Below are 24,397 nucleotides of genomic sequence, written 5' to 3'. Positions count from 1 at the left end.
GTTCACTGGGAATCTAAACGTGGACCTGAGTTTACTTGGGAACGTGAAGATCAAATGAAGGCGAAGTATCCGTATCTTTTCCCACGAGTTTCCTCTAAACAAATTTCGGGACGAAATTTCCGCAAGTAGGGGAGACTGTGACATTTGTGCTTGTAATCATTATGAACAATTCAGTTATCAATGAAATAACATTATTTGATCCCAATGTTTGTTTGTTTTTGTTTGATGTTTTCATGTTTTGACTTTTATCCAATTTCAAACTCTATATCGCTTTCTGGAGAATTATACGCAAACTGGTGCGTAAACGTACTCAGTTTAATGCGACAAATACTCCGGAACATCAATTTATGCTTAACATACCTTAAATAACCTCTACGTAACTTAGAAATAAGTTTTGAAGGCTTTGGTATAGCAAAATCAAGTTTATTCGCTTACAGGGACTAAAATTGACAAACTGCGAAAGTATGCCAATTTGAACTGTAACAAACATTCCGGAACATGGTCATAAGTTAAACACACCCTAAATATCCTTTACATAGCTTAGAAATAGGCTTTGAGGGATTCGGTGTGCTTTATGCCCATTCAGGGACTAAAAGCGTCAAAAGTGCATAAGTTTGCATTTTCGCGCATAACTTAAGTGCTGAATACATCCGGTCATCCAAAAATATATGTAATCATTAAAATATTATGTTTTAGTGATTGGCTTGTCAAAAATCCATTCGTCGCGCAATTTGGACCGTTTTTGCGTCCGTTACGACTTCCGTCGTAATTAACCGAACAACGCAATCGTACGGCCAAACGAACCGACATCCGACATATTTTTTAGCCCATTTTAAGTTCCCTATACTTTAACTTCATATTTGAGCCTTAAAATGAGGTTAACAGGGCTTACACGTGTCAAAACGCATCAAAAACCAAGTTTGGAAGTGCACGGGCATGTTCTGCCAATTGCTGAAAGTTACTGCCAGCAAATAGGGTCCTTACGGACCGTATGGAGTTGCTTACGGTCCGTAAGCCACTCCCAGGTCAGAAAACTTCATTTTATTAAAACCCAGCTGCTCCCATGGTTGCAAATGGTTTCAAGGTTTCTATGGGCTGGTTTTGAGTGCCCCTAGTTTACCAAATCAGTGTGCCCACTTGGATGGTTGAGATTAAAGCTCGGTTTACGAGAAACGATCTTAACGGTTCAAGGAAATCTATAAATACCCCCACCCATTTCATTCTTTCCCCACTTAAATTCTGAGATTTTCTCTAAGTTGAAGTATAGAACACTTCATACCTAAGAAATACTTGGAATATCAATCTTGCGGGACCTTCTGTAAGTATTCTTTCGCGTTTTTCGTTCGTTTTAGCATTTAAGTCAAACTGTGTTTGACTTTCTGCATTGACCAGTTTATGGTCAACGCGAAGTTCGTTTGAACTTCATAACGTGAGCGTAATCACGATGGTTATAGTCCCTAGTGACTATACCTACTGATTACCACGTTATCAAGGCTCAGTGACGAGTCGTGGTTTCGGCCCAAATGCGTTTTCTCACATATTTTGTAACCAAACTACTCTAGGGTATTAAAACCGTTTGTTTTAATACCAAACCTGTTTTCTAACTTAACTAAACATGTTCTAGCATGTTTAGCTCGTCGCTTTTTAGAATTGTGCTTGTCTAGGGTCGTAAAAGTAAGCGATCTAATCAATCGCTTATACTTTCGAACCCGACCCATTTGGTCGATCATTAGGATCCGACCAAATATTTTAGGTGACCATAGTTGTATATGGAATAACCTTCCGAGGTTATACCTTATGGTCACATCATTTAAGTAGTTATATGATAAGTAGTTCTTATGCCTTAGGAAAATTACCAAAATACCCTTTTTGCGCCAAAATTCATTTTAAGCCTATGTAACATAACTTTTGACATATAAACTGATTTGGCAACAATATTAAACATGTTAAGGCATATCTTGCTTGTCATAGGACTAGTTAGGCATTCCGAACGCGTTTTACGCGGACGACACGTTAAAGTAGCATAAGCTACCTAAACGGGTCGTAATGGGTCAAAAGCACTTAGGATAGGTTTCGTTTTAGTATGTAGGCTTTGTCAAACCATATTACATAAGTTCCCACACTTATTTGGTTTACAAACCCTCGTACTACCCGATCCTCCGAAAGGTCCGTTTATTAATGTAGATACCTATATTAGGTGCCGTTTGAATCCGTGATCTTCTAGCTTTGCTTGGTGGATATCTAAAGTCTATTGAGCAATCTCAAGTGAGTACATAGTACCCCTCTTTTACTGTTTTTCAAACATGTTGGGGTGAAACACATGTGCCTACTTGTTACTTTCATGCTTTCCATGTGTTCACAACCTATGCTTGCTAAGTTCATTAGTACACTTATAGTACATGATTTCATTATGTTTTGCTACGTGTGTTTACTTTACTTGCTAGCACATTATTTTACATTACATTTCTTTTGCTACGTATGTTCATTTAACATGCTAGCACATTGATTTACAAGACTTTTCTGCTTTGTATGTTTACTTGGCATGCTTAGTACATTGTTTTCACATAACTTGTTTACATTTGGTATAACATTTGGTTTGTTTAACGGTTCTTTATTACATTCATTAACACCGATCATGCCACTCGGTAGTAAGTAGTGGTACCATAGGACTTGACAAATCCCGTTCCTGACATCTTAGGTTTATTTGGGTGTAAGGAATGACTGAATCCGAAAACATTTTACTTTGATAACCTTTGCTCTAAGGTTATCCTGCTGTCTCAAGGTTTGGATGTATGTGTTAACTTACCACATAAGTGTTTGTATCAATAAAACATGCAGTTATTTTACAAAACATAACTTTTGATTTATTTCAAATACTTGTTTTGTTCATTTTTACTTATGGTTTAAGTAGTCTCATTTTTACTTACCATACATAACTTTTGTTTACACATTACATGACTTACACTTAACTTAGGTTATACTATGACTATTGATTATTGGTTTAAACATGAACATTATACATTGGTGGTTTGTTTGGGTCACTTGAATAACGAGACGCGTGTAATATAATACAAACATGGTGGATACACCGCTGGTACTTCCTATATATATAAGTGCTTGTATGATATTACATATCGTAGCGTTATTTATGCTATTCAGTTTAGACATGTTACTTTTACAACACATTTTCACTTAAACATTGTTTTACAAATAACTTGGTTTATACAAACTCTTTTTACTTGGTTACTCTTTTTAAACCATACGTTATTCTTTTACAAATACTTATCATCTGATTTTGCTATCGTTTTTCAAATGATTTATAAAAGAAAATACTTAACAAGGTTCATGACTGATTTTTATTAAACATTTTCTTTAAACTCAAGTCATGAATCCTATTTTCACAAAACCTATGTATCTCACAGGCATTTTTGTGCTGACGTACCTATTTTCACATGTGTTTTCAGGTGCTGTTGCTTAGGATGATCATGTCATACTAGGGAGGACTTGTGCCTTAGAGACTTAAAATGAAGATAGACTCAGTTTAATATCGTGATGTACTTTTGTTTCTTTTATTTTAGAGTTAACTGCCATTTTCGTCCCTGTGGTTTGGTCACTTTGGCCATTTCAGTCCATTTTTCAAAAATGCGCCATTTTCCTCCCCGACATTCTGGAAAGGTGCCATTTCAGTCCAAAAATCATAACCCAGTTAAGTCGGTTAGTAAATAAGGACTGATTGTGTAAATTTGTAACATAAAGGACTGATTGTGTAAATTTGTAACACCACCACCACTAGCCCTGCCACCACCACCACTCCGCTGCCACCACCACCACCACCGCCACCACAGCCACTGCCACCACCACCACCACCGCCACCACAGCCACCACCGCCACCACAGCCACTGCCACTTCACCGCTGCACCATCACCATAACCCACTACCACTTCACCGTTGCACCATCACCATAACCCACCACCACTTCATCGCTGCACCATCACCATAACCCACCACCACGTTCCATCGTCTCCTCACCGCTGCACCATCACCATAACCCACCACCACTTCACCGTAAACCACCGTTCACCTCTGTCATCACCTCCGTTCACCGCTGTAAAACCGACAACCTGCAACTCATCTTCATCAATCATCATCACAGTCGGAGAGAGAGAGAGATAACGACGAGAGAGAGAGAGAGAGAAGGAGTGGTGGTGGTGCAGCGGTTGTGGTGGCAGTGGCTGTGGTGGCAGCGGAGTGGTGATGGTGCAGCGGCTGTGGTGGCTGTGGTGGCAGTGGCTGTGGTGGCGGTGGTGGCTGTGGTGGCGGTGGTGGTGGTGGTGGTGGCAGTGGCTGTGGTGGCGGTGGTGGCAGCGGAGTGGTGGTGGTGGCAGGTCTAGTGGTGGTGGTGTTACAAATTTACACAATCAGTCCTTTATGTTACAAATTTACACAATCAGTCCTTATTTACTAACCGACTTAACTGGGTTATGATTTTTGGACTGAAATGGCACCTTTCCAGAACGTCGGGGAGGAAAATGGTGCATTTTTGAAAAATGGACTGTAATGGCCAAAGTGACCAAACCACAGGGACGAAAATGGCAGTTAACTCTTTATTTTAAGACAATGTGACTTGTTGGTTCTTGTATTGAAACAATGTATTCCACCCTTGGGTGATGAATAAAATAGTATTTTAATTACCATGGTTGTGGAACAATAATTCTGTTACAACACTCCCCGACGTTTCCGCCACGATTTGATGTTTTACGTGGTCGGGGTGTGACATGATGTGCACAAAATGCAACATATAAATTACATCAATTGTGGCATAAAACTAACCCTTTTTAGTACTAATGTTGGAAAAAGCGTGTTTTTGTCTTCCTTTTGTATTTTCAGGATTAAATGAGTTCAAATGAACAAAAGAAGCAAAAAGGCAGCAAAATCTAACATAAATACAAGAAAAGGGATAAACGTGGCATGCCCGACCTCCCCAACAGCATCTTCCCAAGCAAAACAAGAGAACAGAAGGCTGAACACGCCCCGTGCTCAATGAGCACGGGGGCGTGCCCAAGTGTCAGCAGAAAAGAAAAAGTTGTAGAAGCTTCTATCGCCCACCACGGGGTCGTGCTCAGCGGACACGGGGCCATGGTCAACTCTAAGATTCGCAGAATCTAGGGAAATCTTGATAGTACAGATACGCTTTTGCACACGGGGTCGTGCTCAGCGGACACGGGGGCGTGGTCAACTAATGCAGACAAACTGCAATTAATGAAGAAAGAGAAGGAGGATGGACACGGGGTCGTGCCCAATGGACACGGGGCCGTGTCCGAGCTGTTGTTTAGGCTATAAATAGGGGTGCTTGGCTCATTTGCAAACCATCCCTTGGCACACCATCTCTCTCACACTTCACCCACCACCCACCACCATCACAACACCATCATCCACCACCATCATCCATCATCCATCATAGAGTGTGTGAGTCGTCTCGGGATCGAAGATTGATCGTAAGAGTTCTTGACAATCAAAGGCCATGTTTGCCTAAGTCTCTTACATCACTAGGTGAAGACAAGTGTTTAGTGTAATACTTTTTATTTTTAATCTTTTCGCACTTTTTATTTGGTTATGTATTAATGACTTTAATAACTAGTTTCTTATGTTGAAGGTGATTCTACCTTATCGTTTGTGCATGGTGTCTTGGCATTATTTTACTGTCTATATAAAATAAAAGATTTTCACCATTCACATCTCCACGGTCTATATGGAGATATGTTGGCTACCTGGTCGGGGGTTAAGGGAACGGTTTGGTGAGAGTCTTGCCATTGTTCAGTGTATAGATCTTGCAAAGGACTTGGATCAAATTTAGTAGGACCTCCTTCAATACCCACCGGTATTGGATGGCTGGGGTCCAAACTCTTTGATCCCCTCATAAGTAAACTACTATTAAAACTTTAACCTGGCTACTTAGGACTGTATCCCTGCTGACTCAGACTACTTAGCCGAGGGTAACGTCACCTTCAAAAGAGGGGCCTACCACAATATGCATTAATAACTTAATTAATTATCTTTCAATAATCCGACCCTTTAGGATTGTATCCTTGCTGACTCAAACTACTGGGTTGAGGGTAACGTCACCTTCAAAAGAGGGGCCTACTACAATAACTAAGATAATCTCTTAAAAAGTGCAAAAGTGCGGAAATAATCAAAGGTTACACGACACACGAGTCGGATCCAAGTGATTCATCTTGTCTATCTGTTTTTACTTTTATTTTATTTTTCAACATTTTAGTTAGTTTTATTTTTCTAGTTTAAAAACATTTTTTCTAACTTTTGATTTGATTAGACGTTGAGGATAAACCGGTACTAAAAGCTCTTGTGTCCTTGGACGACCTCGGTATCTTACCAACACTATACTACGTCCACGATAGGTGCACTTGCCCATATGTGTGTTTAGTGTTAGTAAATATCGTGTTTTATAAATTTAAAACTTGGCTAAAAAGGTGTAAAAGGGCTTAAAATATACTTTAAAAATCTATTACACTACACGCACATCAAAGACTGCTTATTATGGCTCTTATAGCCTTAACCTTTAATTTTGTCACTAACTCTCATGTTAGTTATTTGTTGACTTCTGGTAAGGAAACGTTTAGAACTAGAGTCAACTAATCATGTGTTAATAGGAATACTAAAATTAGCAGACTTAGATATCATTAGTAAGTGACTACCTAATTAACTTATCCGACTGTACTTTTGAATAATGGATAGTCCCGTTGCTTATGCCTAGTCGAATGGCATAATTATGCAGTGAGATTCTCCCTTGAAGAACCTTAGAGTTGGAATTTTGTACTTGTATTTTGACTATGGACCTTAGAACAATCCTCTTTTAAGGTTTCAGTGGTTGTAAGGTGAGTAACATCTTATTTTCCAGTTTCAAACATTTATTTCTTTGTACCTATGTTGCTTACCAACACACTCATTTTTCTTTTGGTACTTTTGACTGTTATAGTTGATTTATAAGGCATCAAATTGTACAAGTGAAAATTTTAGTATGTAATGTACTGGAAAATGTACTTATTTCCATGCGTAAGCCCTTAACTTTATAGGTCATGGTACTATACATTATGATGTATTCATGAATGCCACTTAACCTTATAGTTTAGAGTTTTAAATGAAGGCATGCATCTTAGGAGTTCTGGTGATTATTCCACAGATAATAGATTAGTCTTAGGAAAGACTTAATCTGGAATAACTTTAGTGATAACATTTATGTTAGAATGTTCTTGATTATCATAAGAGACATCATGTTCGATTTATCCTATTCATCATGCTCTAATTTTCTTCTGTAGTACTTTTATCAGAAGAGAGCAATAGGATTATCGTGTCTTAAGAGATAATCAAGGATTTAATTCAAGAGCTAATCTTATAGAAACTTTAAATACAACAAACATATTAGGTTTGGGAATTAGAGTAGATGAGATTTTGATTTATAAAAGAAAATTATAGTGAGTAAAGTTATGGGTACTTAAAAAATTAAGGAGACAAAAAAAATGATCATAAGATTAATGAAGGGTCATTAATATGAGGATCATTATATGAAGAAGTTGTGATATGTCTATTACTAACATCAAAATAATAGACTTAGTTAAAATTCTACTTAAACGAAGACAAATCAGCTTTGGCCAGAAGTGTAATCATTTAAGCATGCGTGCAAAGTAATCGTGACAAATCAGCTTTGGCCAGAAATGAGACAATCACTTTAGTTATGCACTTGTTAAGTATGCTAGACATGAATGAATTAAATCAGCTTTGGCCAGAAATTAAGACATTCACGTTTGTAATGCATACTCAACATAGCTTTTATAATACTTGAACAATAAATAGTTGTATTAAACCAGCTTTGGCCAGAAATGATACATCAGGAGCTCACTCAAGTTAAGCTATATAAATGTGGTTTTGTGAAACGTTATCTGATTCTGATTAAGTAATTAAGTGTTTATAAAACCAAGTATTTTAGTTCACATTAACTGCTTAATAAAGTAATGAGATTTCGAGTGAGTGACTTATGAGATTTCGAGTGAGATCTCGACTCAGTTATGAGATCTCGACTCAGTTATGAGATCTCGACTCAGTTATGAGATCTCGAGTGAGGTCTCGAGTGAGGATCTTATGGTCTCGAGTCGGAACCTCATGGTCTCGAGTCGGAACCTCATGGTTTCGAGTCGGAATCTTACTCTCGAGTTATGAAGACTGAAACCTCATGGTCTCGAGTCGCAACCTTATGGTCTCGAGTCGGAATCTTATGGTCTCGAGTCATGAAGACTGAAACCTTTATGATTTCGAGTCGAGATCTTGATCTCGAGTCATGAACTTTATGGTTTCGAGTCACAACCTTAGTCGAAACCACCTAATTTCGAAACTTATTCTCCAAGTCTCGAAATCTACTGATTAAAAGCTGTTAGTTGTGATAAGTTTGAAATTCGAATTTTTAGGGATTATGGGATTTAGTTTCCTATTTTAATGGTAATCTAAATTTATCAAAATATTTCAAAATAATATCCATTTAACTTTATAACAGATTTCGAAATCTTAAGAGATAAAATTTAGATCAAAACTAGGAAAAACACCCAATAATCTAAATTTAATTCCAAAACTTAGGGAATTTTCGAATTTCTCATAAGAACACAAGATGAACCCTAAAATTAAAAAACATAATTCTGGAATCCGAAATCTGTTATTTTAATGATTCCGGAAAGGTGAATTAATATGTTATAATTTCAGAACAGTTATAAGACATCAAAACATAAGATCCAAAATTTTTTATGAAGAAAAAAACTCGAAACAGGGTTTCGAATTTATGTTTTTTCCAAAACAGTGAATTCGAGATACTTGGTCTCGAAACAGACTTTTAAATTTTATTAAATTTTCAAAACTCTGTTTTCCAGATTTCAATCCTAGAATAATGGATACGAAAACAGAACTGAATTATCAACATATGCTCTGATACCACATGTTGATCAGTTCTGTTTAGACATAATGGAAAACATGAAAACATACCTTTGATTGCATCACTACAGGCCAGCAGAGAATCCAGACGGAGACGCAGCTATAGTGTTTGACATGATTGTCAGCTTGATCTGGTTCCTCCTTAGGGTGCAATCTAATGATGGTGATGATGAAACCGAATAAGGGACTTCGGCTATGGAGATGAGGTCGATTGTGATGTTAAGTTTATTAGGCTATGTGTCTAACCTTAGAACCTCTACATTAGTCTCCTTATATATGCACCCAAGAGGAAACCCTAATTAGTTAACAAGGGTAATTTGGCCCATCAACAATTACCAACTAATTATTTAATATGTTGTTATATATTTTGATCTATATAATGTAAATGATTATAATGGCTACTAGATTAAATATAAAATAAAATATATTTAATCTTACAGTATGATGTATGTAAGCTGGGAACTATGGGTGCAAATAAGTAATTCGAGCCGGGGTTCAATAGCACTTAAGCTTAAACATGTTGGGAATTCTGAACAATAAAACTGATTTTGCGTGCAAGGCTCAAGGAAGGCTTTAAGGAGTGGATAGTTACAAATTATTAAATGTGATTATGATTTAATAATTATTTAGTAATAATCAAGTCCTAGTTAATTGATTAGATATCTGTTTTGGTCAAAAATCTGATTAAGGATAATGTAACCAAATTTGTAAAGTGAGGTAGAGTGCTTAGGTTATGAACAATGGTAAAAATGAATGTTTAATGAATGAAATGATGAACACAATGATTTATACGAGGAAAAGCCCTTGATCACCGGTAGATCGCCGGCATAAAAACCTCGGATAGTACTATCGAATATATTGAACAAAAAAGATTATAACTTTGGATGTTGATCAAGTGTGATACAATCGAATACTAAGTGTATGAGAGCTCTGGTTTGCAGTGTATACGAATGTGTGTGTGTGTGTGTTCGTAATTGTGATTATGTTAACTAATACTTGATCAACCCCTTTTGAATTAACCTAACAACTAAGTCTGACTTTCTTGGAAGACCACGTTCAACCCCCATGACCGTTTGAAGAATTGGCACGTGAAGCATCTCAAACGAATAATGCCCGAGATTCCAGCTGAGACTTAATCCACGTCGTTCATAACCTGCACATGGCTCATTTAAGAATACGGACACCGTGTAAGGTCACTCAGAGGCATATTTTTAGCATGTTGACACTTTTAATCCCTCCGTAGACATAGTTTTCAATTTTGACAAAAATAGTCTCTCTTAGCCAACTTTTGACATAATTAGGATTAGGGACACGTGTCAATACATTATTGGACATGATTTTATGAGGTGTTACAACAGCCAGCAAAGGTCCCGTGCCTCCATGACAAGTAAACCTAGACCTAATAATCTTCACTTCCGAGCACTCCAAATAAGTCTAGTGCTCCACCTAATGCTTGCACGCAGAAGCAATACTAGACTGGGGGACTTGATGAGGTATGGTATTTGACCCGACTTAAATGGTCAGATGTTCCTTTACTTATCACTTTTTATTATGTTATTTATTACTGTATACTAACCCGCGAGACCAAGTGCGATATAGTTTACACGACACTAGGTTGTGGGCTTGTAGAGCCAACTCCTAACTAGGTCTGGTCCATTGAGGTTAGGGTGATATATGTCTCCTATGGTCTTCACCTCATTATTAGGGAAAGAGACATGGGGGCAAACATACTTTTTGTAGCTGGAAAAAGGGGATTCTTCACCTATCGGTCATCTCTACATCTCCACTTTTCTCTCTTCTCCATACAGATCTAGAGATTTAAGACGAAGAGAAAGGTTGGATTCTCGGTCTCTTAGAGAAAGCGGTTCCAATCACCCCGGCGGTGATTCTGTCTTTCTTCAGCCAATGTTTGCCGTCATTACGGTCGTGTTGAACCCTGTTCGAAAGCGGATCACTGACTAAATTAAAATCGCTCGCGAATAGACCACTCGGATTGGCTTTTGACTTGGATTCCTAGATGATGGATATGTTTTGCATGGAGCTTTTAGGAGCTTCTAGCTTTAAGTTTTTTTTAAGAAAAAGCTCCTACTCGATAAAAAGTCTTGTTTGGTTGAAGGAGCTTGAAATTTTTAGGTTAGGAGCTTGAAGATCTTGGTTGAACGCTCCTACCAGTAGCATATAGAAGGAGCTACAAGCTTTTAGTGAAAAAATGACTATTTTAACTAGGGCTGTAAACGAACCGAACGAACACGAACAAGGCCTTGTTCGTGTTCGTTCGTTAAGGAAATAAATGTGTTCACGAACGGTTCATGAACACTTACCGAACGAGATTTTATGTTCGTGTTCGTTCATTAAGGAAATGAGTGTGTTCGCGAACGGTTCACGAACACAAACGAATAAAAATTAATTTGGCGAACGCAACAAAGGATAAAGGTAGATGGCTTAGAGAGTAGCACTGGAACTTGAATCCCTTATTGTGGACCGGAGGTCGACTATATTCGCCGATATAAATAATGAGAAATGAAAAGGAAATGGTGCATAAACAAGGTGAAAGAGAGTTTCCTAGTTTAATTGTTAGGGTAACAAATGAATAAAAGTTTAATAATATAAAAATTATTGATAAAATATATGAAAGTACAAAAATATTCAATTAAAACACAAACATACAAACATAAACAAATGCAAATGAACGAATGTTCACGAACACCTTACCGAACGTTCACGAACACAATCGAACGAACGAGACCTCTGTTCATGTTCGTTCATTTAACTAATCGAACGAAATTTCATGTTCATGTTCGTTCATTTATTAAACGAACGGACATAAACGAACTTCCCGCCGAACGGTTCACGAACTGTTTGCTGAACGTTCGGTTCGTTTACAGCCCTAATTTTAACCTACAAAGACAATGAACTTTTTAATACACCAACTTTTTAATTTTTTTTCTAAAAATAACTAAAAATCAAATTGTTAGGTATCTTTTAAACAAATTCTTTGATTATATATACACGACCTTCGTATGTTGTTGTTCTTATAGGTTCTTCTTCGATCGTTTCATTTATCACCTATTTTCTGGTACGTTATCTCTTCTCTTACACGTGAAAATTTTGACTTTATCTATTACTGGAACTTGTTGTGTGTATAAAGAATATCTTGGTTGATCAATATATAATGTTTATTTGATTAGTTTTTATCCACATTGTTTCATATATATTGCATAAAATGACTTTCTGATAATTATTTAATTTGTATTTAATTCATCTTTAGTTTATTAGTAATAATATAATTAAACACAAATTGACCTATCTAGATTAGATTGTTTGAAATTAATTTAACTATTATATTAAATTGTAAGCAATATTCAAGTTACTAGATGAACTCCAAAAAAGAGAAAGGGTAAAGAGAAAGTTGGACAAAGGAAATGCTATTAGAGTTATGTTTATTTTGATCACACTACAAAAAAAATGCCATCTAGTGGCACACACTTTTAATGACATTTAGCTTTTGTGCCACTAATTTAGAATTTAATGGCACTTTGAGTATGCTGTATTTGCTTACTACACATTTTTAGCGGCATTTAGCTTTTACAACACTAATTTAGGTTTTTAGTGGCACTTTGCATGTGCCACTAAAATTATCGAGCACTTCTTTTTAAACTTTCTTTATTCCCTCCTTGGTCCCTTACCCTAATTTTTATATTTTTCTCTCCAAATAAATTTACAATACACACACATAATACATAAAACTAGGTTTGATGAAATAGGTATACCCATCACTCTATTTCGCTATTGTGAGTATATGTAACTTTTATCATGTAAATTATACTAAAACTTATAATTAATGATTTAAATTAAAAAAAATATTAACTAGACAGGGTTACAAAAATACAAGTTGTTTTATGTAAATTAGATTAAGTTATAAAATAAAAAAAAAATATTATTATAAATAATTAGGTTAATTTTAAATATATTTTTTGTTTTTTTTACTCCTTAAATTTCATCATCCCTCTCCGCAAAAATTTATTATTCCCGCTTGTTTTCCAGCCCAAAAGGCAATTCATTATCCCTCTCAAAAAAATTGTATTCCCGCTTGTTTTCCATCCCCAAAAGGTCAAAACTACCCAAGCTCAGTTACATCCATCTTCTTCCCACTGCACCACATTTATCCTCTCAACCCTAATTGTAGCCGTCGTCAGCCATGGTCGACCCAAATGTAGGGACGTACATAAAAAGCCTAATAATTCACCCTAAAATCGCTCAAGTCGTGGCGGAGGAGAAGCGACATTATTGAATCGTTCTCCAATTGCAAGGTTGGCCAACTCCAATATGAGTAGCAACGCGTCAAATCAACTATTCTTCATTGTTTGTGGTTTTCTCTTAAAAAAATCATCAACAGGTTGTGCACCGGAGGAAATCTGCACCTTCTCTCTGAGGTATCTTATTCTTTGATCTCTTGTTTGATGACATGTTGCTTAATTGTTTTTCTCACGTTTTTAGATTGCTTATTTTTTTCAATTTCGCCAGATGAAGTTTTAGGGTTTATATACAAGAAAATCACAAGTTCTGAATGAAATTAGTGTTTTTTTTTTTAAATTAGTTGATCTTTTCGTTGTGAAGTTTGCCTGAAAACGTAATTGTTTGTTTATAAGTTGTTAACTGATCAATACGTAAGATCTGTAAGGTATGATTGCTCTCGTATCTAATAGGTCAAATGATTTTTGAAAATTTGTGTGTATTTCAGTGGTTAATACGGGTAATGATTGCTACTGAACTGAACCAGTGGCTAACTTTTTACGTTTATTAGAATTCGCAAAACTAAAAGAATTAGAAAAAAAAGGCCTTAATTTTATCTGATTTTGGCCTTTAATTGACTGAGGTTGAAGAAGAGGTGTATTTGGAGTTGTTATATACAAGAAAATCACAAGTTCTTGAAGTATGGTGTTTGCACACCAACTGTTCGACAAAATGTTTCTTATAAAGGGTTCAACCAAGCTTTCAAGAGGTGCGATCGGGATTTTAGCCTATAAAATACACTAAAAAAATATTTTTAAGGGGGGCGCCCACCCATAAACTTGGGTCCGCCCCTGCAACCACGTATATGATATCTTATACAGTAACTCAAGTTTTGGCAGAATTGTTATTATTTGATTTTGAATTTATTTCCCTTTTTGAAAAAGAACTGAAATGCTTCTGCAGATTCAGTAGAATTTAAGTTCGAAAACGAGTTTTTAAGAGATATCCCAGAAATGGACAACGCAGACAGGAAGATATTGTATGAAGTTGTTGTTGAAGGGTGGTGGTGGAAAGCAAAATACATATTATAAATCCATAAAAGTGCAGCCACAGTGGCAATCAATGAAAATGCTGACACGATCCTTCAAATAGCAGTTGAAATGGGGCAGAACTATTTGTAGAAAAACTGGTGGAGTTTTTAAAAGACGTAAAGATACTGAAACACAAAATTCTAAGGGTCAAACAGCCCTACACATTGCGGCAATGGTTGGTAATATGCACGCAGCCCAACTCTTGGTTCAGAAGAAGAAAGAGGAGCTGCTGGTGATTCTAGATAGCAAGGAAGAGTCACCATTAGATATTGCTTATGCCAATAAGAAGATCAATACATATACATATTTCTTGAAATGCCCTGATCTAAGCCTTTCTTCAGACTAGTGTCAGGAAAATGCTATATTGGCTGCTATTTTAGTAAAACAATATGGTGAGTAGCTAGTTAGTACTAGGGGTGGTAATCGTGTTCTTGGGGTTGACTGTTGAAATGGGTTGGATTTTAGTTTCAGGCTCGGGTCATGTAAAGAATCACGTACCACTCCTAGCTAGTTATTACATCGTTTTATGGTAATTTAACGGGACAATAGTCGGAAGACTTGGCATTTATAGCGAAAACGATGTAATAACTAGCCCACTCCTAGCTAGTTATTACATCGTTTTACGGTACCGTTTCGGTACCGGTACCCGGTACCAAATGAAGTTCATCGTGACGTACAATCCTCAAAAAACACTGAACATTTTTTTAAATTTTTAAATTTTTTTTTTTGATATTTCTAATATTTTTTATTTTTTTTTATTTTTAAATGTTTTTGATTTTGTTTTATTTATTTATATTTTTAGCTTATCATGCCCAAATCCATCTTGATAAAACACATCTTGACCTAAACCCATCCTAAAGAATGAATGGTTGATTTAATTAATATAGCTATACAATAGATATTGGGAGGAGATAAAATTTAAGCTGCTATTTTTTTTCTTTCTAATTAGATAAACCCAATGAATTGTGTCAAATAAAGGAAGGGCTATATAGAGTCCATACTATACAGAACTAAAAGTCAAAGTGATTATATTCCAAAACCTTTGGAATATAACACTTAAGCTTTATTTTAGCAATTAATAAGAACCCAAACATGTTTGATCTTTTACCTCTTCTTTTAGTCCCATTAGAGATAGTGATTTCACTTTGGTATCGACTGACTTGAAATATTTTTATTATAATATGTAATGGGCGTTGTGTATTTGTTAACAAGATTAGTTAAAGATATGCCGAATGTGTAGTTTTTTCATAACGGGTTAATTTGGGTTAAACAGCTTTAATGTTTGCATAATGGGTCAATTTCTATTTATATACCAAATTATAAGTTTGTGTATAGTATTAAGACTTGCTAAGCTTAATAGAAATGGTAAAACAGAATAGTTATTTTTAATTTAATCTGGAAATGAACAGATGAAACCACGAGGATCAAAGTCGTTAAACCTGTTTGTTTCATTGTTTGAGGCGAAGACAGGTAAAGAGGTGGATCAGCTATGACTATTGACGATGGGGCAACTATAGGAGTTGCAGCCGTTGCTGTGGATGGAGCAACTGCAGGAGGTGTTGCGGCTACTGGAGGAGCCACTAGAGGGGCACTAGAAATTGCGGTTTCATGACCGGTAGTTACAGACTTACAGGTGGTGGGGATGCTGATTCCGTCTCTCCATCTCTTTAAATAGTAAAAGAAAATAAGACAAAACTTAAAGTAATGTAACAAGATAGGTGGGTTAAGAGTGGTATGTTAGGTTGGGATAACAAGTCCAAACAGGCATCTTTTATTTTCTTTTTTACTGGGCTGGGGATTTAAAACAAACAGGTCCAGATCGACCAAAAACACTCTTATGTCCAAAATTAAAATTTCCATATTTGTGAACAGTATATTTTGCTCCTAAATGCAAAAATTAGAGTGGACGGTGCAGAATGACGGTTATATTATGTCATTTCAACTTATGCACTCTCGGGATTGTTCACATGTATATAAATCTAGAAACCATGGATATTGATGTTTTTTATAGGCTCATTTTTTTGTTATGGAATAGTAAGCAACTGAATTGCATTAATTTTAAGTTTATTTTGAATTTCTGATGAATGCTTGATCATCTTCATCCCTAAATCTGTTTTGCACAGCACACTGCACCCAGCACTTGTCGCTACCACACCCCGGCTTGCTATTGATTTTGACCAAGCGAAACATGGAGATTTTGAATTCGTGACACACATGACTTGTGTCTGAGGTAAATTTTTAATCCTTTTTTTTGCTAATTGTTGAAAGTCATTAGTGTTTCGTTGAATAAAACCTATACCTCATAAATTTGTAGAGTTGTTCATATTGATTTTGAATTCAAGTTTGTTTTCCTGAAAGTCATTAGTGTTTTGTTAAATAAACACTATACAATAGCATCTGCACTTGAAACTTCAAGACCGACATCATCATGGGAAGGTAGAGGTGGCAGAAGGATTCGATGGAATTTTTCTAGGGGTCAAGGTTTTGGACTGGCAAGGGAATCACTTATTTCATACCTTGCTGATGATGATCTGTTTCATCCGCTGCTAATGCTGGGACATGATCAACGGGTCATTGGCAAATTTATCAGATGTTAGTAATTGGGATCATATGAAGTGGCTCTTGGAATGTTTAGAAATTGTTGATACTTCTGTTATTTTATTGCCACTATTTTTTTTTTGGTAATTTAGGACTAATCTTGATAAGGCTGCTGTATATACTGGTATTTTTGCTTTTGCAGATATTATTGACTATGTTTGGAATGGGCTGCTAATTTCTCTGATCAGGTCGATGTAATCTTCTATGATTTGTGAAGGTGAACCCAGCCACAACGCAGCGGATATTACTAGTTATCAACGTAAAGATTCTTATCATGAAGCCTCTTTCCGTTAGGTGATGGCAATTCAGATAACTGTACCCACTCAATCTTTGGTTGGAGAGCTTAAAGTGATGTCAAAGAAGTGAATTTGTCATTTATTAATTGCTCTTACATCATACTTGGCTGATGCGTCGGCCATAAGCAATAAGTGCAGGGAACAACTATATATGAAGTGAGAAAATGATGATTATTTTACTCGTATGAAGATTGTGAAAGAGATTCATGAACGCAATGAAGTTTTGGTATTTTGTTCTAATGTTTATTAATTATTTGTTTTGTATGTTTGATATTTAGACTTAGGTCGACACTTATTAAATATTTATTTGTAAACATTTGGAATCTTTGAAAAATGATTGATTGAACTTTTTATTTGAAGTGATTATATTATGATTTCTACATTTTACAAATTTATTTTTATTATTTAATGTAAATAATAATAAGTGTAATCAATAAAAAATTATATGATAAATGTCAATAGTATTTAATTTGGTATGATTTTTGTGGCAAAAAATATGTGCCACTAAAAGCCCAAAAGTTTGTAGTGGCAGATAAAAAAGTGCCACTAAAAGCCTAAAGACTTTGTGCGGCAGATTGAAAAAGTGCCACTAAAAGGCTTCAGCGTCAGCACTTCTAGCGGCACTTTTTTTGTGTGCCGCTCATTCCTATAGTTGTTTATAGTGGCACTTCTTTGTTAATCTGTGGCACTTTTTGTGTGTCACTAGATGGTAATTTTTTTGTAGTGTCATTTTATACATTTTATTAAAATATTTAGCTACTCTGTCAAACACCTAAATATATCTAAAAAGCTACGGCTTTCAGCCACAAACCAACAGCCATCAGCTAGTTTTGCCAAACATACCCGATATGTAGTTTTATTTGCTTTTGGCTTCCTGCTCTTTGTAAATCAAAAATAGCCAAGTTGATTTATAACTTAATGATTTGAGCAGTTTGTACTCTATGCATGCCCGGTTATACATTGTAGTCCATGCATTATTTGATAAAGGAGATTTTAATACCCTAAAAATCTTATCACAAATATTGAGATAAGGTAGGGACCATTAGTATACATATTGCACCAGAACACCTTAATGCGTTTTCAGATCAACCCATGGCAACTTTCTTTGGTTCTCCACCAATTGTGTCTCCTCCGGTGGTAAGAACTCACCATTTATCTTCATCATCACAACCACCACCACCACCGCCATCTCAGCCACCATCACAGCAGCCATCCCTCAGTAAGAGTTCACAACCACAAGAGCCATTGGTGGTGGCTAAAGATAAGGTACAACGAGGTGGTAATGTGGATTCAACAGATTGGATAGCTTCGAGCTTGACAAGAAGATTTGGTCTTGGTGCCGGGCTGGCTTGGGCGGGTTTTTTAGCATTTGGTGTTGTCTCTGAACAAATCAAGACCCGTCTTGAAGTCAGTCAGGAAGAAGCTAATACAAGGTTTGTTAAGCTGCAGCTTTTGGAATAAACAATGATATTAGGATTCTGCAAACAAACATGAACCTAAAAGATAAACCCGAAACATTCAAGACGTGCATCTAATATATCTATACGGGTATGGGATGAGTACGGTATTACATGATACCTAGTCCAGTTACCCGAAACATAAATACGTGCTTACCCTAATCATACCCTTAAAATTTCTATTTTATTTTTAGTATTTGTCCTTGGATAATAGAGAGATTTGCTAATCCACTGACTTTTTTTTATTTTAGTATTACCAATTTTCATGGCTAATAAAATTTGGAATAGTAAGAAATGAATAACAAATTAACGGATATACCCACTACCAGAAAGTGCACTAATTTTAACGTTATTTTACTAATCTCGTGAAAATAATGTTAGAGGGGAGTGGTTAATCATGCATCATGTGGTGGCGTTGATAGTCGAAAGACAAAGGAGTACATGTACTAATTGGCCTTTGTCTTAATTGCCGAGTGTTATGTGCCTTATGTCCAAGACTTGATGCAAAACTACCATCGAGCCGGGGGTCTTACTGGAAGCAGTCTCTCTATTCCTACGGGGTAGAGGTAAGGTTGTCTACATCTTACCCTCCCTACCTTAGCTTTGCTATTGGTGGGATTTACTGAGTAAGATGATGATGATGACCCACTCCACTACCAGAATGTTGTTGAGTAATATGGTATTCGATGGGTACTAGACACGGTTTAATATTCGAGTATAAGATTGGGATTACCAATGCCCGTGTATATTCATCCCTACTAAGTTTCATCAAATGCTTTGTCCAAACACTATATATTCTGTATTATTTCACATTTTTTTTAATATCTTTCATCTAAGCATTGCATCTTTTTTGTTGGATTGATACAGAGATGTAGAGAAGGAAGAGGAGGTGGTATTACCTAATGGCATAAGGTACAACCATCCCATAAAACATGATGTTGGTTTTAAAGTATTTTATATTTCAAAATAATAATATAAATGTTTTAAAATGAATAATATATGAAAAGATTATTGAATGAATCTACAAGGGTTTTTTTTATGTAGGTACTATGAGTTAAGAGTGGGTGGTGGTGCTATACCAAGGAAAGGGGATTTAGTAGTTATAGATATCAAGGGAAGTGTGGTAGGAGATGGTGGTGTGTTTGTGGACACCTTTGGTAGGGACAAAAAGCCATTGGCTCTTGTGGTAGGATCAAGGCCTTATAGCAAAGGAATGTGTGAAGGGGTGGAAACTGTTTTAAAAACGATGAAGAACGGTGGAAAGCGAAGAATCATAGTGCCGCCTGCTCTCGCCTTTGGAGACGAGGGTGCAGATTTTGGTTCCGATCATGTAAAGATTCCTCCTTCGGCGACACTTGAGTACATTGTGGAGGTTGAAAAGGTTTCAATTGCACCTTCTTGACTGATTTTTCCATTTTTTTTCTCTTGTTGATGATATGAATCTCAAATAACTATCATTTCTAATTCTTCAAAGAAAAAAAATAAGTAAGATATTATGTACATCATGATCCGGTTTGCTAGACAGTTGTAGAAAAACAGTAAACAAAATCAAACAGGTTTGTTGGATAAGGTGGATGGGCCAATACAGTTTGGTTAGATTTTTTTTTTTTTTTTTTTTGTTATTTAAAGTTATTGAAGTGAAATAAGGGGTATATTAACTAAAAGGCAGAATCAATTTATAAAAACTATTATTTACTATATAAGTATAGAGGATTAGAGGGCTGGCTCAACGGTTTCGAAGGCCCAAAGCGAACTAGAGATCCGAGGCCCTACACCCTTGCCAAAATTAATGTTATTATAACCTTAAATTACTATTACTATACAATAAAAAACCAACTTGAGGTATGTTTAAAGATCGCGTCCCTGCTTCATGAGTTAAGAAAGCAACTGACACCGGTTGGCATTTTAAGGCATTTATAACCGTCCAAAAAGCAAAATAGGTTCCAAGTATTGCGTCGGTTCCAATGACGGTTCATAAAAGTTATGTAATACATTAAATTATTAAAAACAGGTTGGTAGTTTCTACCACTTCCACGTATTAGAATTTTAAACCGACACGCCCTTTCAAATAATTAGGATAAATGATGTCACACCCCAACCGATGGAGGAAACATCGGGGCGTGGCACTGAGCGAAACAGATTGTCCAGAAGTTTCCATAACAACTATAATTACCAATTATTTAAAACATCATGTACCATACCATGACATAAAAGTAGTACAATTATTATAGACGAAATCTAGTCAAATTGTTCTGTTCCGACAACTCAGATTTCAAATACAGACAATTCGTTTATTCGTTTCTAGACCTTTCCTAGCCTCGATTTCACAGCAAGCAAAGCATTCAAACATCTTATGCACCTGCCACATACGTTAAAGTAAAAGTCAATACACATAGTGTAAAGGTGAGCATACAAGTTTAATAGATATAATAGAGTTCGAAATCGATTACGCATAACCAGTACGTACACAGTGTGAAATGAAGCACGTTAGTTATCGGCATGAACCTATCGATACCAATGACTGCGGGTTGACTGCCCAAGGCAGTTCGTAATACACACTCACCACTGTGAGCCATGTAACAAATGGGTCCTTAACAACCCCTGAGTAAACAGGTGTTGAGTCCAAACAATAGTACTATCGTTGCTAAGGCAGGTAGACAACATTCCATGTGTAAACATAACAAACAAGCATTCATTAAGTCACGTATAACATGCGGTAACGGTTAGCGTTAAATTCTAGAGTAGTGTGTTCGATGTGATTTAGAATAAGTAACGTATGTAACACCCAAAGGTGCGTAAAGCAAAAAGGTATCGAGTATACTCACAGCGATGATGGATTGAAGGGAGCGCTTAGAGCGAGTTTAGCCTGATCAGAACGATAGCATAAAAGATAAGCGGCGCGTAAACGGAGCAATGAGTCAAGGGATCGGACAGTAATCCGATCGGGTATCAATCCGATCGGGTGGCCGGTCGATCGGGTGACAATCCGTTCGGATGGTCATCCGATCGGGTGACCATTCGATTGGATAGTTACCTCGTTTGGGATGGATGTGTTTGTGTATGATGGCTTGTGCTTTGAAGTTTTCGTTGTAGCATTATGAAAACAGAGAAGTATCTCTACCTTTCAGGTCGGTCGATCGAACGGCGGTCCGATCAGGCGACAATCCGATTGGTAGGACACTTCAGTGTGAACAAGTTCACAGCAGTTTGTCACTCAATCGGATTGCAATCCGATCGGGTGAAAATCCGTATGTATTGAACATGTTGAAAATTGTTTAAGGTGTTGAAAGTCTAAACATTACATAGTCGAGTGGCAATCCGATGGGGTGGTAATCCGATCGGACGGCAATCCGCTCAATGTCAAACCTCAAATATGAAATAAAAGTTAAGTGTGGGGCCAAGGTGCAAGCCGATTGGGTGGCAATCCGATGGGATGGCAGTCCGATCGGGCGGTCACTCCGTCCTGGTCAACTTGATCGTCTTACACTTGGTTGTTTTTTATGGTTTGTAGATTTTCTCGAGACGTTGAGACCACGTGCTAAGCAACAGAACCTCGCCAAGACGCTTGTGGCCCGACCGGACAGGAATCACCCAAATCCGACCCGTTCATAGATCTGTGACGGTTGTTCATGCTTAACCCGGAATCGATTGTCTCGTTGGTAGAACTCAGATCTTCAACCAACACATCACCAAGAAGGAGTAGAAGGTTAGAACAACGTCCGATTCTATCGGTTTTGAGTGCATTGAGTGTAAAAGAGTTTAAAGAAAGTTAGAAAACCATCTTTCAATCCTTTTCACCATGAATATGTGCAGATCTATGCAAGATCTTTGTTTATTTATGTGGAATCCGTTCAGATCTAAGTTGTTCTCGAAGGATTGAAGCCAAAACATGAAGTTCATAAGAACACCATGATGACATCATCCTAGAACACCTCAAAACTAGTTATTTCACGGTTAAAAGTTAAGATTAAAAAGATAGAAAGGTGTAGGAGTGCGTGTAGATTAAGAAAGTACAAGATTTAGGTTGAAAACTTACAAGAATCACGAGAAATCCGAAGAAAAGTGGGCAAGAAGCGCTGGTCGGACGAGAGGTGCAGAAAAGGTAAGTTTGTGATGTTGACAGGGGTATTTATAGGATTTCCATAAAAGGAAAGGGGGAGGAGAGGGCTGGTCGATCGAGTGGCAGCCCGGCCGGGTGGCTGCTCGGTCGGCTGGCCACTCGATTCGAGTGCACGGCGCGGCGAATTTTGCGGGTTCGATTGTGATTGCGAGCGTTGCGATGCGATAGAGTTTCTTATTCAAATTACTTTTAATCCGAACTACTATATCTAACACACAATCATCCTAAATTACTTGCGTTTAGCGATTACGATTCGATTGCAATTGAGTTTCGATTGCGTTTCGATTAATCACCACACATAACATAAATAAACATGCACAAGTAACACATAAGTAGCACACACACGTAAAACAGTATCCAGAATGCGTAATTCGAGTTGCGAGTGCGATTGCGATAACACAAGCGATAAATAGCGATAAACATCGATAAAATCTCGATTATTAATAAGTACTCCACATAATACAACTAACGTAAAAGCATAAAAAGACTATCTACAAGTCAAAGAAGTCAAAACAGGAATTTAGCAAGGAGTGACAGATCGCAATTAGCAATCTTTTCTTCCTTTGACTTAAATCTTGATTTTGACTTTCGAAACACGGGGTGTTACAAATGAAATGCCATTAATTGAAGCATCTCGGTCGCCATTTTTATAAACACCGTCGCCATTGTTTGAATCGCTCTCCATCCATTCCTTCCATCATCAATCATCATCATTTCCATCGAATAATCAAACACACTTATTCAAGTTTTATATGTTCGTTTTTTTTTATTTTGAATAAATGTTGCTTATCATTCAGATTTGTGTTGCTAATGAAGAAACAAAACATCTGCATAGAAATCACTTTAACCAATTCTGAATGTCTGCAGAGGAAAACAAAATCTTCAGAAATAAGAATTAAATGTGAAAGTTTTATTGGAATAAATCATAGCTTGTTTTGTTAATTTGAACAAAAGCGATGCAACCATACAATAGTCCTCTTCTAATGGTATTATGAATATTAGCATCTCGGCGTACGATGATGGTTACTTTATCAGTTATCACCAACATAATTTTACCAACAATCCTCTTCTTCATCCTCATACGCAACATCATCAATAAAGTCGGATCTCTGCCGCTTACAGTCTCCGTCGCCGCGACTGCTGTCGTCATCGTACTCATCTATCCAACGAGAGATCGTGTGTTTGATGATTTTGGATTGATATTGTAGATTGTGGTGATTGTATTGAATCGCTTTGGTTGTGATTTGGAATTTGGTGTGTAATTGATGAAACCTTAGAAACATGAACAATGTATTTAAGCGTGCATGTTTTCAACTGATGAACCGATGTAATTTAAATGCGAATGACATGATTGTGAAAATGTGATATAAGACAATCGCTACATTTGTTTCAAACATCCGATTTTCACACAAAGAAAAGAATGTTTTGAATAAACTTAAGCAAACATCCGATTTTCACACAAAGAAAAGAATGTTTTGAATAAACTTAAGAATTTTAACATCTAAAACAATGATACTAAAACACTCATAATCAACTACCCGTCGCAACGGACGGACTTGCGTTAACTTGTTAAATAACAATAGAAAAAAATTTAAATCAAATTGTTGCGTA

At 36.6% G+C, this 24,397-nt stretch overlaps 1 protein-coding gene and 1 long non-coding RNA gene across 3 annotated transcripts; both read left to right on the top strand.

Annotated features, from left to right (window-relative positions):
- The first annotated feature begins 13,086 nt into the window (after positions 1 to 13,086).
- On the top strand, positions 13,087 to 17,493 carry LOC110873113. Of its 2 annotated transcripts, XR_002554949.2 has the most exons (4): positions 13,087 to 13,424; positions 14,188 to 14,707; positions 15,776 to 16,545; positions 17,056 to 17,493. It is a non-coding gene; the product is annotated as an uncharacterized LOC110873113 (long non-coding RNA). The 2 variants fall into 2 exon arrangements; XR_002554948.2 differs by having other exon boundaries at positions 15,776 to 17,493.
- A 733-nt stretch (positions 17,494 to 18,226) lies between these two features.
- On the top strand, positions 18,227 to 20,235 carry LOC110873115 (peptidyl-prolyl cis-trans isomerase FKBP17-2, chloroplastic). The gene is made up of 3 exons (XM_022122037.2): positions 18,227 to 18,642; positions 19,534 to 19,578; positions 19,711 to 20,235. The coding sequence occupies exons 1-3, from the start codon at positions 18,302 to 18,304 to the stop codon at positions 20,066 to 20,068; spliced, it is 744 nt and encodes a 247-aa protein (XP_021977729.1). The 5' UTR covers positions 18,227 to 18,301; the 3' UTR covers positions 20,069 to 20,235.
- The last annotated feature ends 4,162 nt before the right edge of the window (positions 20,236 to 24,397 follow it).

Source organism: Helianthus annuus, chromosome 8 (genome assembly GCF_002127325.2).
Source record: "Helianthus annuus cultivar XRQ/B chromosome 8, HanXRQr2.0-SUNRISE, whole genome shotgun sequence".
In the NCBI taxonomy this organism is placed as follows: Eukaryota; Viridiplantae; Streptophyta; class Magnoliopsida; order Asterales; family Asteraceae; genus Helianthus; species Helianthus annuus.
Note: the sequence above shows the minus strand (reverse complement) of the source record. Positions and strands in the feature narration are given on the sequence as shown.